The sequence below is a fragment of the Haliotis rubra genome, unplaced genomic scaffold, assembly GCF_003918875.1.
Source record: "Haliotis rubra isolate DU_JTF1 unplaced genomic scaffold, ASM391887v1 Scf105, whole genome shotgun sequence".
In the NCBI taxonomy this organism is placed as follows: domain Eukaryota; kingdom Metazoa; phylum Mollusca; class Gastropoda; order Lepetellida; family Haliotidae; genus Haliotis; species Haliotis rubra.
This window is the reverse complement of record NW_025764948.1, coordinates 1,236,926-1,256,025: the sequence shown is the minus strand read 5'-3', so window position 1 is coordinate 1,256,025 and position 19,100 is coordinate 1,236,926. Positions and strand designations below refer to the sequence as shown.

Below are 19,100 nucleotides of genomic sequence, written 5' to 3'. Positions count from 1 at the left end.
CAAACAATGATAAGAAAAACAAGTATAGTTTCCAACAGTGTGACCTTGAACTACCATTCTACTCTGTACCATTTGGACCAATATCTGGCACAGCATATCTACGAAAGGTTACCTTTGAGGTTTTTATGGAAGAGATGTCGAAAGCCTGGTGGTGCTTGTCTCATTCTGCCTGAGGAAAATTCCATTACCAGGAGCACAATCTGACCAGCGAAATCTGTTTGTCACTCATCTGATGACGACATAATATGATCTGAGAAAGGCAAATCCCCCCAACGACCACGATGAAGACTTGCAGTGCCCACCTCTGTTTTCCCTTTCATTATCGCAAAGGCTAGCTAGCCCATTGTCATCTTGCCGACTGCCGCAATAAGGCGTCTATTGACAATTACTATATCACAACAGATGAAGAACAGGTGATCGTTGCTTGTTTGGGTTTAACCTTTCTCATTGGGTGACCATTGTGGTAGAGCAGTGGGAGATGTGACACCATCAGGGAGGTGTTGTAATTGCAGGCATACTATGCCACTAATGGAGATCAATGGAGCTGGTAACAAACCAGTTTTCCCCGCCAGTAGCGTCCCCAACATTGATTTCAAAGCTGAACACAACCGATGGATTCTAATATGACACTGTGGCCTGGTATCTCAACCTGACAATTTGTCAGCTCATGTGTCGTGACGTCATTATCTCCTTTTAGTGCCTCGGTTTTTCTGACACCCTTGAGGGTATCAATACTTGTAATGGATACAAAGCTTCACATTCCATAATCCCTTCATTATAACATAGGCTCCTCTGTGAGAGGCACGGAGACTTTGTTGTGTTGCTCCACAACCGGAATATGCTTTATGTTTTTACTGCTCATATATTTCCTCTGTCGTCTGGTAACATTCAAAACAAGTCTAAACATGTAAGCTGATTAATATTCTTAAGCAGAAGTTTCAAGATATCTTAAAATGAACTTTCTCTTGATATTACTTACATGACTATCACAGCAATTTCAAAAACAAACTTTCTTTCCAAATATTGACAAAAATAACTATCCCTTAATATTGTTTCTTTGAATCAGCATGAAAATCTTCAACTAATGACAATAGAGTTTTTCAACATACAACAAAATAATATTGTACTATACTGACAATTCAATCTAACATTTTAAACTTTTTTTAGTTTTACCAGCTATCTATGGGATATATTTGTTCACGGTTCACAAGACATGCTTTCAAATAATGGAAGTAGGAATTTCATTAAAGTTTATATTTCCACTGGAAATAAATGACTTCGAAACTAGTATTTGTAACTGATATCTCATGAGGTAAATAAACCATAAGTCATTTTGTAGATAATTACACTCTACCTGAACACTAAACAAAAGTTACTCTCAACAAGAGTCAAGGCAATGTCAACATAGCCATCAGTAAATCAGGCAGTTACTTGATATATAAAGTACTTATCTGCTAAATGTCAAATAAAGAAGTTCGTACTGAATCTGATCCTGTTCTAATAACTTTTGGAGATGTTTACAAGCTGACATTTAGCATGTATTAAAGGATATCTTTCTTCTGAGCCTTTCAGTGGTATATAAATGTCACATACATCTATTCCCCAAAAAATTATCTGCTGATGCTCATAACGCATGCAAATTTAATGGAATCACACATATAACGTCAGAAAGACAACCTTTACTCGGAAAGCAGATGGGGAGAAATTGGCAATTATGATTTTACTGAATCTGTTTCCGTTTTCTTTTCTGTACAACATATGCAGCATTAAAACGATGACTCAGAACTCCTCAAAAGAACATGTTGGACAAGGTAAAATCCACACTTTCTGTGAAAGCAAAACAAGAGGATGGCCAGACATTCCACCAATAGATGGCCAGACATTCCACCAATAGATGGCCAGACATTCCACCAATAGATGGCCAGACATTCCACCAATAGATGGCCAGACATTCCACCAATAGAATGGCCAGACATTCCACCAATAGATGGCAAATCATTGAAGCAGCAGAAGCAGCAAAGCCAAGACCCTGACTGACAGAACATCTGTGACCAGCTAAAATTATCCTTGCTTAGTGAACCAGGTGAGCTAACTGCCAACACTGCATGATCTCTCCAACACCAGAATTTGAAATAGCAAAAGAATGTTCAAGTTATCCTTCTTAAATTACATGATGCAGATTTCACTGATGACCCACACGTAAAATCCTTCATATTGGCCTTGAAGATATTTTTCACTCTGATCCTGATCTCTCTTCTGGTAATGATGAATTAAATAATATTTCTAGCAGTCCCAATGCAGATTGTTCTTTGCATGACATTAACTGTTGTTTGTATGCTGCCTGAACAAGTCATACAGTTTCCCAAGACAAAAAACCTCAGTCATCACAAGGACAACCAGTTTCAATGTAAACTCACAGAAACAAGAAAAAGACACATTGTAGACAGAACTTTGTTTACAATGATGTTCAAAACATCAAAAATTGATTTCGAAAAAATGTAAAACCAAAATACAAGTCCACAAAAGAAAGAATTCTCAATCAGAATACTGTACAGATTCCTTAAAGTCAAAGAATATGATCTGGACAAGAAGGTTAAGAATAATAATGTAGTTCTTCTGACACTCTGGACTATGCAGAACGCTACAGTGTTGGGGAGTCTGCACATTCCCTGCAAACTTCATGTTCAACTTTGCTTTATGTAGAATGGGCAAGGACACCGAGCTGATGATGAACCTAACCAACCTGCCTGGATCTTGATCACTCGAATCCTCTTTGCAGCATATATCTAACTCAATCTGTAAAATAATACTGATAAACAGCAATGCTGAATCAGCAGCTTTCCATCAGGGTAGTCACAGAATTAAAGGAGCCACCACAAAGAGACAATCTTTTGACATTTCTTTTCAAAAGGGAAGAAGAAAGATTTGACTTTTCAGAAGACAATTAAAGAGTCATACTGGCAGAAGCTGTTTACACCCACACATAATCCAGAAATATTATTAACATATCATTACTTGTCTCAAGAATACTCTTGTGTTCCAAACATACTGAAAGTAACAGAGCAAATCACTGGTCAGTATGCATACATTCTTGAGAGAGCTGACCATTAACAGCGATAATTGAATATAACTGTAGCACCAATCAGTCTCCAAGCCAGCCTCAACACAACCCAGAATCACCGCATCTGAAGGATCCTACGAACAGGCCATAATGGAACAAGAGATTGCTGGTGTTGACGCGCCAACACAATCATCTGCTATTCAATCCCACTATCATAGGTTTCTGGCCACACATAAGGGCATAACTCTGCACAGCAAATTCTAGAGTGTTAAATGAATGAAGAGCCAGGAAGGCAAGTGTTGGCTTCTACAAATGAATCCAGTATAAGCCTGACACTGAGGATGAGTATTTAAAGGTATGTAGGCAACCACCAAGAAGTATACTAAGATAGAAGCACAACTTATCAACAAAATAACAGTCCATTTCTTAATAAATACAGCAACAAGCGCCGTAAAACTGAACAAAGTTTCACACTTAAGAGTAAGCCTATCCTCACGGTTTAAGTACATCCCTCATTGAAAAGTAATGTGTCTTCGGACATGTCTGTTGTGTTGAAACATAAATTGAATAAATTACAACAACGAAAAGAGCTCAGCACCAATTGCATAGTGGTCTTAGCTCTACGGCACAATATAGGGGTATGAAAGTTACCATAAGGCTCGCAGCAATGCACTGGAAGTGGACTTGAAATGATGTGTATGTTGTGCACCCATGGTTGATAGCATGAACAAGCTATGGCTTAAGGGCATGACTTAAGGTATGACTTAAGGGTACCACACCATCCTGATCTCATTAACAAGCATCAGCTGTCAGTATCATACAGAATACATAAAAAGCAAGAAAGCAAAGCACACGCTCCTCGATCTATAATCTTTACATATGTAGCTGACCTTTGAGTTGGCATGAAGCACACTGTCAGTCAAAACATGATCTTTGAAGGAATAACGCAGCAAAATCATGAAAGGTTACCCTTAATTCATTCATAAAACTACTGCCACATTGGGTCCAGTGTCATTAGACTGAAACATGAAGAAACTCAACTAGCTTACGCAGCATTTAATTTGATTCAATATCAATTTCTTTGGATCTTGTTATTTTAAAGGCACTTCTCTAAAAGTCAAGGAGTGCATCAGACCAAGAGGATAGAATATAGAAAGACTACTGTACAGGGATCGTTGATGCTGATGGTCATTGGAAACTGTTGCCATGGTGATCAGTCTGGTGTTAACCAGTAATATGACCTGTGCTGAGAACATACAGAGATTACCTGAGATGGATACAGTTAGTTATACCACTGGGGATTCAGTAGATGTTAGTGTCTGTATCATGTTCAGTTAGCCACTTTAGATGGCAAACTGTTCTATCAGGTTGAAACAATCGCTCTTGAAGCAGCAATGGAACACTGTTTGGGCATTGAAAACAAATGAACACCTCCATTTGCACTATATGCATTCACTGTAATGTACACTGTCCACACGAATGTGAACAAACATGGAAAATTGTTCAAGAGATTTTTGTGTTTAGTCGTAAGCATAAGCAGTAAAGTCTCAGTTCCTGAATTTTCCAATTCAGTGTCTGTATGTCCATCGCATGAGTGTATAGAAGAACTGTTTCATCTTTACATAGAAACTAATGATGCCACACAGAAATATGCCTAAACCTCTGACATTCACCTTACAGGTGGCATTAACCCTGCTGCAGTTTTAATGCTTTGTACACACTCTTACAGCAACACTCGACAAGCAGATTGCTTGCAAAATCAGTGTGTTACAATACCCAACAGATGCTTGGAAAGACATACATTAGTGAATTAGGACTTTGGTTTATGATACTGCTTTCAGAAAGAACAGAGTAAACGTTTCATACCATGAAAAGACTGATAGAGAAAATCCAAAGTTAATATTTTGCACACCTGATATGACTACTGTGCATCATGGGGAGGCTATTCGTGTCTGGGACTCAGTTTACATACCTGTTTCTGATGCCCGGATCAATCCTGCTGTCATACAACAGCGGAGCACAATTAAGGAAATATTGCATTTCTAAAGCTGAAACTAACCACAGTGACATCAGGATAAGAAAGGAGAGAAGGAATGAAAGTAACACACAGTAGTTTCTTGTCTCAGTGCTGATTACTGCGATGTACAGAGCAACACTTCAACTATAGAACACGGCAGCAAGCAGAATAAGGGAACAAGACAACCTCCACACATATCAGGTGGAATCAGTGTAATGTAACAAGACCTACGCCATCTTGTATCACTGACACTAAAAGTCAAGTTCAAGGTCACAATCAGGTCAAGGTGAAAGCTCAAGGTTAAAGCTGTCTCGGTACAAACTACACACATTCATATCCCCATGTTAAGACAACATGCATTTTCTGTTATGCAAAAAACAAATTCTTCTGTGTAAATGTCTCTGAGGTCCATCACAATTCCTGAAAGGTCAGGGTCATTGCTAAGGGCAAGGGGAGGCAATCCAGGAAAGGCAAACTGGTCAAGGTAGTAACTGAATTGTTCTGACTGACAGTGGAGTGCCACACATACAACACTACTACAGGAGTACACAGCTAGCGGTTTGTCTGGTGCGGCCACACAACATGTCAGCGTGACATGGCCATGACGAATAGACTCACGCACGCATGGACAGACGAACGTACCTGCAGGTGCTGACACTTGCGAGCCATTCCCCACTGGCTGAAGCACATTACCTAGTTGACAGAATCAGCCAATCAGTAAGACCACCTACACTGATGACGGAATTGAGGGGAATCACAGTTTCTTTTAAAGAAAGACTGGTCAAACAAAAGGTTTGTTCATATGACAGTGTTTTGACATTTTTGACAACCAAATACATGGTTTTGTAGAAAATATGTGACAATTCCCTCAATTCCGGAAACACCTTAGTCTACTGACCGTCCTGGTTCTTGGCATTAACCAAACTTGTCTGTGCATCAGTCTCTCACGTGTTGCACGTGCAGAATTAATGCATGCAATACACACAGATTAACACTACATACAGTTTTATACCATACAGGTGTTATAACAAAGGCTATAACTTTCAAAATAACACACCATAAAATTATCATAATTATGCACCAGACATACTGATATCCTTCAAAAGTATTCTTGTGATATAAAATTAGTCATATCATGCAAAAATGTAATTTTTCAAAAATTATAATTAAATATCCAGTAACAAAACTGCAAAAAACAAAACAACATAAACATATTTTGAAAAAGTTTAAAATTTCAAAATGAGTTAACAGACAAAATGTTCATGAACAAATGAATGGCAAATACATTAAGGTGATTTACAACAACAGAACATTTAGATGTTTGACTTCCAGTGAATCTTGGCAGTAAGCTTTATCTCGTCTTACTATAAGGCTACAAATAACAAGAAAAGCTTAATGAAATCATCAAAAATGAATAGTCCTACTACCAACTTCAAATGCATGGTTAAATTTTGTCAGTTTAGAAAAGCCATAGAGGATTATTTTTTTCAATACCAAGTTTGTCCCAAGTAACACCTTAACATTTGGTGACAACACAAAGAACAAAAGACAACACAGAAATGAAGAATAACTTCAAAGTGTGACAAAATTGTTCACTGTTAGTTTAAGAAAAAATGAAGACAAGCATCAAGATGGAAGAACTTTTAAAATTTTGTTTCCCTAATTATATTGTGTTGCTTAAGTGATATATTGATATTTTTAACGCTTTGATTATTGTGGATTTTAGTAATATGAAGCTAGGGTACAGGAGAACTTTCACTGAAGAGGTACTGTCTCTCTGTGCAATGAGAAGACTTCCATGCCTTGTGGACTGAGGAACACGAAGAGCTCTAGGAGGGAAAGCAGGAGGACACTAACAGCACTAAATATACAGCTCAAAAGCAGTTAAGGGCTGCCAGATATTTTCATATTCCTACAGATAATATTCCAAGCCATGACAGATCAACTATAGTATGCCAGATCAACTATAGTAATATGCCAGGCCATGACAGACCAACTATAGTAATATGCCAGGCCGTGACAGACCAACTATAGTAATATGCCAGGCCGTGACAGATCAACTATAGTAATATGCCAGGCTTTGACAGATCAACTAAAGTAATATCAAACAGGTAGTCGTTGGCTTCATTTGGAGTAGTATTTATTCCTAGATTTATCAGGCTGGTAAATAGAAACAGGCACATGTTCATCTTCAACATTTGTATATCATCCTCAGGTGTCATTGTAATGACAAACAAAAGTCAGATCACTGTCCAAGCAAATCAATGGTACACTGACACAACATGAAGACAGACAAACCATACTTAAAAACAGAAGGTGTAATGGGGTTTAAGGTGGCACTACTGCACTTATATAACAACATGCAAGTGTAAGTATTTCAACTTCTGGGCAGGGTATGGGACCCTATCTGCTCAGAAGAAAACAACTTTCCAAAACTGTAAATACAGCATGTAAAATCATTGACATCCCTTTACCAAATATTGGCAGCCTGTTCAAGCATGAAGATCCTAAAAAAGCATGTATATTAATACATGACTGCTCTCATGTTCTTGTCTTTGACAATACCAGTTATCTTTTAATCTTTTTAATCAGTGACCTTCTGGTCATTGTCCGCCAATGCCAATATTAAACAACAAACGGGGACTGCCAGGCTTTAATATCAGCCAGTAATCAATGCTTCTTATCAATGCAGTGTTTAAATTTGCACTTTTGAAGTTCTTAATTTTACCTAAATGATATGTATATTTTTTCTTACACCTTGCTTCTGCTTGTAGACTGCTACGTTTTAATGACTATACGTAACTGTGATTTGTTTGGTTGTCTGTTCATGCATGTATTTTAGTGATGTCTGTATTCCATGTTACATGCATGTACCTTATGCTGCAAGACAAATGTCCTTGCTGTTTGTACTAGCTTGGTCTGACACTGGCTTAATACTGCTCGGTATGCCATGTTTAACATAGACACTCTACTCAGACCCAGTGTACTGAATTAGAGAGGACCCGTTTTCCTGACATCCTCCTACTGCTGACAGCCAGCCAGGCACACAAGTACCATCTTTCAGCATCACTTGGCTTGATACTAAACCACATGATCTATCCCTTAGACCTTAACACAAGTACCATCTTTCAGCATCACATGGCTTGATACTAAACCACATGATCTATACCTTAGCCACAAGTACCATCTTTCAGCATCACATGGCTTGATACTAAACCACATGATCTATCCCTTAGCCACAAGTACCATCTTTCAGCATCACATGGCTTGATACTAAACCACATGATCTATCCCTTAGACCTTAACACAAGTACCATCTTTCAGCATCACATGGCTTGATACTAAACCACATGATCTATACCTTAGCCACAAGTACCATCTTTCAGCATCACATGGCTTGATACTAAACCACATGATCTATCCCTTACCATGCATCACATGGCTTGATACTAAAACCACATGATCTTGATCTATCCCTTAGCCACAAGTACCATCTTTCAGTACCATCACATGGCTTGATACAAACCACATGATCTATACCTTAGCCACAAGTACCATCTCTTTCAGCATCACATGGCTTGATACTAAACCACATGATCTATCCCTTAGCCACAAGTACCATCTTTTCAGCATCACATGGCTTGATACTAAACCACATGATCTATACCTTAGCCAGCCACAAGTACCATCTTTATCCACAGCATCACATGGCTTGATACATCTATCCCTTTAGCCACAAGTACCATCTTTTCAGCATCACATGGCTTGATACTAAACCACATGATCTATCCCTTAGACCTTAACACAAGTACCATCTTTCAGCATCACATGGCTTGATACTAAACCACATGATCTATCCCTTAGCCACAAGTACCATCTTTCAGCATCACATGGCTTGATACTAAACCACATGATCTATCCCTTAGACCTTAACACAAGTACTTAACAGCATCACATGGCTATACTAAACCACATGATCTATCCCATGGCTCTTTCAGCATCACATGGCTTGATAAAACCACATGATCTATCCCTTAGACCTTAACACAAGTACCATCTTTCAGCATCACATGGCTTGATACTAAACCACATGATCTATCCCTTAGACCTTAACACAAGTACCATCTTTCAGCATCACATGGCTTGATACTAAACCACATGATCTATCCCTTAGACCTTAACACAAGTACCATCTTTCAGCATCACATGGCTTGATACGAAACCACATGATCTATCCCTTAGACCTTAACACAAGTACCATCTTTCAGCATCACATGGCTTGATACTAAACCACATCATCTATCCCTTAGACCTTAACAACGTTTCAAACTGACAAAGATTTGTCACTTTCACTATGATTATGTCTATGGGTCCATTTTTTTGTAAGTTCAGACCCATGCCGATGCATATTTGATGGTATAAAGCATTGATAACTAAAAATATTACTTTAACCTTGCTTGTTGTATAATGCCACACTCAGCAATATTTGAGCTACATGACCACAGACATTGTAGACTTCAGGGTATGATATAGCCACCCTCATGCTGCAAGGACTCATTCACCTGTGTAAGGATAATATGTATATTTATAATACACCAAATTAATATCCTAAGACATGCTCAAAGCCCCAAGCATAACTATTCTAGTCAAGGAATCGGTGTGCAGTCCAGTTCTAGTCGCAGCTCCCATTTTGTATACATCCATACTGCTTGTGAGGTGTCAGAAGGTTATCAAGTCACTCTATCATCCCATCCTATCGGGTACCCATTCACTGCAGGGTAAACACAGGCTTATTTCTAACAAAGTCACTTGCCTAAGAAACCATGTGTTTTTTCAAAATGTGTCTTACAGCTTTCAAGAATGTGTCTCCCAGGATTCAAGAATGTGTCTTCCAACATTCACAAGCCAGTGCATGGTTTGCATCCCAGCAGCTATGAAACCATGTTCATGATATTCTTACGACAGGGTGAGTACGTAAATGATTCTAAGCCACTTTCAGTATTATTCCACCCATATCGAGGTGAGGTGAAATTGGGTTTTATGTCGTGCTTGAGAATATTTCGCTCATATGACGACGTGCATGCGTATGTATGTGTATGTGCGGCTGCTTGTACTAGCCCAGATTAAGCTGGTTTTGTAGTGCTAGCCCACTGAGATCCCATGCTGCAGTGAAGCATGAATACCCCACTCAGACACATTATACGACTCCGAGACGACCGGTCCTTGTTGTACCCATTAATGCCGAACGCCAGGCAGGAACCAACAGGTACCATATTTTAACATCTTTTGGTATGACGCGGTCGGGGATCGAACCCGCGACCTTCCGCTCTCCGGGTGGATGCTCTAACCACTACACCGCGGAGGCGGTCCCACCCATATCGAAGTAGGGGATAACACAAATGATTTCACACAATGTACATGTGTGGTAATCAAACCCAGAACTTCCGCCAGACAAGCATATACACTAAACACTAAGTAGCCCCACCACCATGTAACAGGTCAGCAGATGTGCTGCAGACAGGAAACCTAATCATATATTAATGTCATACACAATCATACATCAGGGCAGTAAGCTCAAGAGAAGAGATATTTTGTAAATGTTGGCTTCTGACCTGAGCCTTGAAACCAGACACACTAACACGTTCTTGTCTAACCATTTCTGTTTCAACACACATATCTCCAGCTAGTATTTGCACTACATTTCACCTGAAGAAATGACTTTTCTGATAGCTAGATGTAATGAAGTAATTTCACTGCTCTAGAGATCAAAGGACATTAGTTCAATATGGTTGTGAGAAAAACATACACAATATTACCTTGATTCTCCTGATAAACATTCTGGTAATGCTGCCATTGTTTCACCCAAGAGACATATAACAACATGTTAAGAAAGTCACAGTGATATAAACTGAACAGAGAAGAGTTCAACTGTTCATTCACAAGCTTCACAGTCTAATCTACCACAATAACGAGCTGCTTCTACCTTGGAATCACATCTGACACATAATGGCTAATGAATGGGACCACTCTGTTGCCATACGTCACCAGACACTGACTTCCATTTATTAGAATTTACGAAAATAGATGAACACAAGGACAAAAATTCACAGGGCTACATTTCTTCCTGAAAACATTTTTTCACCCTTCTCATGAAGTGTTCCCAAGGAGACAAAAGTTTCACTGAGTAGTGGAACATTTAAGGTAAACATGGGTTGAGTTACCTGGAGTTGGTGCACTGTGACTTGGGAACATGGTGACTGACATGGATAACTGTAATCGTGTCGATATATTATCATTTGTGTCAGACAGTCCACAATGCTTATAGATAAGATGTAAACACTTCAAAAATCTGCATGCCCCTTTAAAATGACCGGTTAAAGCATCTAAATGCAAACATGCACAAACAATTAAATAGGAAAAGTCTGATTGTACAAATCTCCCACCAGATTCGTGTGGTAAGAGTGGAAAATTGAAGCAACTGAACATAGGTGACAATGTTAGAAACCATAACAGATAAAATGTATTAAGATATTAGTCAGACCTTGTCAAGACATAGAAGAAGTTTAGCAATATTTTATTCTATTGCATTTAATATTTGTTTCTGAAGTATCATGTTAAGATATTCAGGTTTTTAAATTCAAAGTCTAATGAGATTTCATGTAATAATATTGATTTGTGGTTCTTTCAGAATGAAAGTAATGAATAAACTGTCTGCATTACTCTGAGATATTGTAACTCTATAAATAATACACTTAAACACAATACGCATAGCATAAATTATATAAATGAATCCAGCAAGTGCTAAAGTCATACAAAATACTATCTACCTACTGACTACTCTTAGGAGAGTTAAATATTCGTCTATGACAATATATTTCCAATTTAATACAAGAAAATACAGATAGTATCTGATGTATGTTAACCAGCAATAATATTCAACATGACAAAATGTTACCATCCATTACCTCTCCAAGAACAGAATACTCAAACAAAACGTCATTCACATATCATTTTCTGAAGAACAAAGCACTTCCCAAGTGAAGTTACAGAACAAACAAGTCATAGTCATATTATAAAACAAGTCCTCTTTAGCTTTTTTTTACGAGCATTTTTCAGTTATTGGCAGATTCAATCTTTCAGAAAATATGCAACATGCAGCGTATGTATTGTATTGGACACAATCTATTAAAGCAACTGCCACCGACAAGTATATATACTTTGTTTCATAAATCATAGAATTGTTAAAAACTAGTACAACCAGGGTCTACTGGGGAAACGTTTCTAAAAGGAATTTTAAGGAAAATGTTACAAAGAAAGTGTATGCAAAATTATCTCACCAACACGCCGTGTATAGGAAAATATTACCAAGATATAGCCATATTCCCTGAGTGGGATTATCACAAATAGTACACCTCATAATAAATACTGGTAACTGACTTGCTGAGGTTTTACTGTATTGACTGGTTAAATCATTAATTCTACCGGAGTCTAATTGTGTATTCATACAAGGGTCTGGCTAATTGGGCTGATGACCCAGAATAAATTAAGGATAAGATTATAAAATTCAGTTGACTGAGCACAAGAAGACATGTCATTGCATCAACAATTGCCAGTAAAAGGAGGACAATATATATGTATAAGCTCACTGAATACGTGCTATATTCATCAATAGGAAATACATAAACTGTATGATTATATAAACTACTTCAGACAAAATCAACAGTTTAGAGATGTAAGTATGTTCTGTATACTTCATGAACATGTAAAAGTTGATAGCAACATCAAAATACATTATTAAAGTTATCAAAACCATTTGCTTCAAATACTTTCTTTACATGAACACTTTCTAATGATGTCTACATGATTCTTCTTACATATCTCTGTAAACATGCCTCTTTCAAATTCTCTACCACCTTCTGCTCCCATTGTTTTTACCACATATGGGTGATAGAAAATAGAACAACAAATATCAATAAGTCAAAAAGGTAATTGGTAAGTTATCTAAAGAAAGCATGCAGTAAATAAGTTCAATAAGTATGAACAATAAGATTATAAAGGAATCTGCAAAGATGAGAAATTAGATAAATTGAAGTTAACTGACAGTCGTACAAGTATTTCACAAGTTGGGTTGATTCAAAGCAAATCCTGACCCTCCATGAGATCCTGACTGACCCAGGACGTAGATATTTAGTACAAAGATGTAACCTAATAATCAGGATGAATCAGTGTGTGTACCAACAATCAGCACATCCTGACAACCAAGGGACACAACTCAGTATGTCATAGATTTAAATACACAATTACTCTTTTTACTTCAGTCACAACATTGTTGTAAACATAATCAATCTATTTCTTACTAAGTTATCTTCAGTATATGTTGTCAATAACTTAAAGGTTCACCTACATACTAATACTACATAATATATTATGAATTTCGTTATATTAGACACATTTCTTTTCTGCCCTTTTATATAAACGTTATATAGTAAGAAGTCCTATTATCTGTGAACTACCAGAGAAAGAAAGTCTAATATGGCATGGACATTCACAAGCTCAACAAGATAATGAAATGTCATTGATAAAAATGATGTAATCATACTTGAAGTCGAAGTCATATGAACAGTAATGGCTATTTGTTGAACCATTAACTGGACTTGTCAGGTACATGTGAAACAGTGATGTGAAAACTGACTGATATACACATCAGTGGCCTCTCAGATATCTCACACGTCTTTTCTCAACCATCTCTGCAATATATGCCCCATATACCTTTCAGATGAAAGAAAAACAATACTACCTGCATTGAACAGTGATCTGACAATTCCTATTTCAAAAAGCCTACTAAAATATGAAGATTCATAAAAAATACCACCCTGGTAATTAGACTACAAGAAGAAAGAGTAAAGAAAGGCAATGCTGAAAGTCTAGCAACTGTGTGTCATCCATAGATACCGTTGACTTAATTTGACTTCAGATAAATATCATTTCAAAATTAATGTGTACCTTGTTTTTACCTGAACTAGATCAATGCACCTAGGTATCATGAAGTCAGGGTTCATCTCCAGTAGCTATGGTGACAGTTGACATCTAGAGTCTACCTACAGTGCCATGCTCATGCACAGAGTGAGAAGACTTACCTTTGTTTACTACAGCACACAAAGACAGCACAAAAAAACAACAAGAGTACACATTATCTACACTGGCGCCAGTCCATGCTGACCAATCAACAGAAGCTATAGAGTAGTCGTGAGATACGTATATCATTAAATACACTCATACCAGTGAAGCCAAAGTGAAGTTACGTGGAGTACAGCATGGTATTACATACATAAGCACACGATAGAGTATCTGTGCTGCTTCTCAGAGAACGTTTGTCAAGATAGACTTATGATATTACAGTATGACATGAGTATGACAGGCACAGTATTACTTACAATACACATGTAGCACATATATAGCAGAGCCAGAGATAGCTGACAGGTCAAGAGATGAAGGTATACCAAATATCTGACCACACCTCTCTGACGAAAGGGAGGTGATATATACCAATATTTACAACTACACATGTATAAGCATGGTTTCAATGGAGATTACACTTGTCACAATGTGGAAGACAGTTAATTACAGTTGGCATGCAGTACTGGCAAATTCAAATGTTTAGCAAAGGGAGGTAACTATGTCTGCATAAGTATCTATGTCAGGTCAGAGTTTGGTTGCAGGCTGAATCTAAAAGTGAAAAGCTACCAATATGAAATCAAACTAACCACCCTCGCAAACCATATGCATGATGCTTGAGCAAATCTAGCAGAGCAACAAAGGATTCATTTTCCCTTCAAAATGTCAGCACTATTTCAGTCTTTTCATGAGAACTAAGAAGCGACATGCCACTGCAATTCGTCACTGCATCTACTAAAACAGCACACATACTTCAATGTTTTTTTGTTTGATTTAATATTTTTAAACTAATATAATCATTATAATTTGGGGGGCTTCATGAAAGTTCTTGAGAGAATTAACATGTCATGTGAGTGTACCAAATTGTTTTCTTAGAACAGGAACATTCTGTTAATAACTATCAGTACATTCCTTCTTTGGTATCCTTAATCATATGATTCTGAGCAAAAATGGCACTATGAGGTGAGGTGAAATTGGGTTTAACGTCGTGCTTGAGAATATTTCGCTCATATGACGACATGCATGCTTGTGTATGTGTATGTGCGGCTGCTTGTACTAGCCCAGACTTAAGCTGGTTTGATAGTGCTAGCCCACTGAGATACCATGCCGCAGTGAAGCATGAATACCCCACTCAGACACATTATACTGACTCCTAGCCGACCAGTCCCTGTTGTACCCATTAATGCCGAGCGCCAGGCAGGAACCAACAAGTACCATATTTTAACATCTTTTGGTATGACGTGGCCGGGGGTCGAACCCGCGACCTTCTGCTCTCCGGGCGGACGCTCTAACCACTACACCACGGAACGGTCAATGGCATTATGAGCACAACATACATGCTCAATGGCTGCTTCTTTGTCAGTGTACAAATTTACTAGTACATTTTACAGATCTCATGGCCAGCACCATCCATGTAATGACACAGCTTCACAGTCCATATAGTCCATCATTTTATGCAGAACATGATAGGACATTTAAAACATAACTGAAAACCCCCTGCCGATCCTACCGTCTTTGTAAGCTGAAACAATGTGACATACGTACAACCAGTTGAAGCCCAGGAAATAAGAACATTTCATACCTGTATATTTGTTTTCTTGTAAATTTTAATTTATGGTTCATGGATAGGAATACATATTTCCTGAGAAACAAACTTACTTCTACATGACCTAATGTACTCGTATCTTATCCCAATTGTACCAGGACTGACTATCCAACTGATAACTTCCTTGTTTCCTATCTCAGCACACCCACACCAACACCCACACACAGAGGTGGAGGTTATGTACAAATTGTTTGGTTGAAGTCTATCGTAACTGTATTGGAGAGTTCTTCTTACAGATTGTAGTGCAGTTATAGTTTATCATGTTAACGTTTTAAATCATTTTAATGAAATTATCCCATTCAAATGGTTGGTGAGAAGTATGAAAACACACTGATATATAACCAAAACAGAAAATTATGTACCTGTAGGTCAAACAACTAAATATTGTTTTGTACACTATAGTAACTAATACCTACACCAAATGAGTGAGAACTGAATGTAATTTATTCATGTATTCCAAGCCCCATAACTCACATCACCTAATTTCTTCACGTCTTATTGTCTGTTGGAAGAGTGGAATAACTTTGCTACTATTTAGAAGTAGTACATGAGAAAATGTCAAGGTTGCAACTGCTCTTGGGAAACACTGAACGGTGGTGAAAAGGATGTTTAGTTCCTGACAACTGTTGGGATCATTGTTAGGGTGTGGTTTATTCCAAGATTGTTAGATTACAACATGTGATGAGGTTAACGACAACAACACAGGTGATGACGCATGATGAAGTTGTTAGTGAGTGAGTGAGTGAGTGAGTATAGTATTATGCCGCACTCAGCAATATTCCAGCTATATGGCAGCGGTCTGTAAATAATCGAGTCTGGACCAGACAATCCAGTTATCAACAGCATGAGCATCGATCAAGCATGGGTTGCTGAAGATGAATATTCTAACCCGGACCTTCACGGGTAAGTTGTTGGTGGGATGGTAAGCAATTACCTGGATAAGCTGAATGACAGATGTTGCAATGAGTTCTGAATGACAGTAATGTTACAGTATGTTGGATTGTGTATGTTACAGTAGATGTTATTGTGTTACAAGGTGTTGGAATGAATGACACAATGTGTTAGGAACAAGGGCAATGATATCACAATGTGTAAGCCTGACTGACACAATGTGTTAGGAACAAGGGCAATGATATCACAATGTGTAAGCCTGATTGACACAATGTGTTAGGAACAAGGGCAATGATATCACAATGTGTAAGCCTGATTGACACATAACAATGTGTTAATTTAGGTTGAATGACAAGAATAGTACATCATGTTATGGGGAATGACATGAATATGTTACATTGTGTTTTGTGGAATGATGTGAATGATACACTACACTGTCAATAACAAACTGCAGCCAGGCCAAATATCCTACTGTTGGAGAATAGCTTGAATATTTCCCTACCTGCAGTACTTTAAGACAACATGCTTCAAGAATAATGGGTACAAGAATTATATTAAGTTTCAGAGATAGTGATGGCTCTTCAGATTTCAAGTGACTGTATTTATTAGTCATGCCTGACCCGTAATGATTAGGCAACCTAATCTATTTTTCTAGGTAGAACAACTAACTTTTAATAATCAACTTCACAAGATGAAACGTCTTTTAAAAAAGGATAAAAAATATCCATATATCTTTTAATTACGAAAATAATGAATTAACAAATACTAAATGTTTAGTAAATGCACTGAAACAAAGCTAGTTGCTAATATCATATGTCACTAACAATTTTGCTTTACAACTGTTGCACCTAATCAACAGCTACTATGGTTACAAAACACTAAGCTCATTGTTGAATTAATGACAGTTTTCAGGACATAAATGCTAGTTGACAATGACTGTTAAGCGTGAAAGCAAGTGAAAGCTCCAGTGGACAGACGCAATGCAGACAACATTTGTGTGACCAATGTTACAGACATACTGCCACGGTATTATTAGGTGACCAGTAAGTGAGATCACGCAGACCAACTGTTCAGCTCCATACAAGTGATCAGAATCCACCCACTCATCTCAACAAATACAATGTATCAAACAAGCTGCACTTACTTGAGAAGTTTCGTGTGGCCAACATAGTGGTGAGGATAGCTCCCTGAAAGATTAAAAATGGAATTTTACCAACAGCATGAAGAAGACATCTACAAATTGAACTTAAAGTTTGATAGTCATGAGTTCATTTCTACTTGGTCTCGTAATCATTTACACATTGGCCGCAGCAGGGGAGGAGAGAAATCATCAGTTATGCCATGTCGACTAAAGTGAACAACATAAGCTGCTGCTGAACCTCATCGTCAAGCTGGGCTGGCTTCACTAAGAGACCGCCATGACATTGTCATAACAAATAATACTGCTAATCAATAATGTGTTTAACAGCAACAATACATTTTATGCTACCTTGCCATTATTACAATATCACTGGATCAAACATCAACAAGTGCTACCAGTTCATTACATAGGGCAAAGGAAGCCTTTCTGATCCTATATAAGTGTGTTGAAATTGCTGTTTAGCATCATCATTTGGCTGAAAGATCTTAATTCAATATTGCATAGGTACCTTAAATTCAATGATGTCATTAAAATTAAGTATTCAAAGTACTTATGAAACCTGAAGAAATTATATCTTTGATTATATATAACAATTTGCAGTGGCAAAAATGTGATAACATATGGCATGCCAATACAAGCAATGTAATATGACTCAATATAACATGGACAATAGTGTAGTATGCATGACCTCAGATTTTGTTAATGACAGAGTACATTACCAGTAAGCAAATGAATAATAAACAGTCATATAAGTCCTGTATTTGAGAGGTTGTAGTGTGAGCAAAATGTTCACAAATAACTCAGGATCATAATACCTCTTCCGTTCTGCCTTCCTGAGACCTATTTGCAATTAAGTCCTCTTCATTATGCAAAAACCATTCATTATCACTATCTTCAAAAGACAGTCCAACCTTCATCACATGTACAGTACATAAATCCCCAATCTCTCCTTTGCTTATAGTCTCCATATTGTCCGCCAATTCACTTAAGACTGTTGGTATCACTCATCAGCAAATGGACACACGTTTTGTGTGTGGGTTGTGAGAAGGGTGTTGTAGGTTGTAACGGTCACCTTCACCTGCCATAATTAGTGTACGCTTCCTATTAAAGTCATTGTTGCATGTCAAGCACAGACTGAGCTTACACCATAGGGTGGCCTGCAAGGAAGTATGTTCCCTCCAGTCTTCTTTATAACAACAGCATAAGTATC

The 19,100-nt window shown here is 37.7% G+C and overlaps 1 protein-coding gene across 21 annotated transcripts in view; it reads right to left on the bottom strand.

Annotated features, from left to right (window-relative positions):
• The window catches only part of LOC124275994 (calcium/calmodulin-dependent protein kinase type II subunit delta-like), a 131,087-nt gene that overhangs the window by 16,742 nt on the left and 95,245 nt on the right, over positions 1–19,100 (bottom strand). For 9 of the 21 annotated variants that reach the window (XM_046711654.1, XM_046711673.1, XM_046711693.1 and 6 more), the window contains 3 exons: positions 17,894–17,936; positions 14,216–14,224; positions 5,721–5,771 (listed from right to left, as the gene is read on the bottom strand). In XM_046711654.1, the coding sequence (XP_046567610.1) occupies positions 5,721–5,771; positions 14,216–14,224; positions 17,894–17,936 (103 nt within the window). The remainder of the gene's footprint in view (positions 1–5,720; positions 5,772–14,215; positions 14,225–17,893; positions 17,937–19,100) is intronic. The other 12 variants (XM_046711779.1, XM_046711739.1, XM_046711699.1 and 9 more) reach the window with 2 other exon arrangements.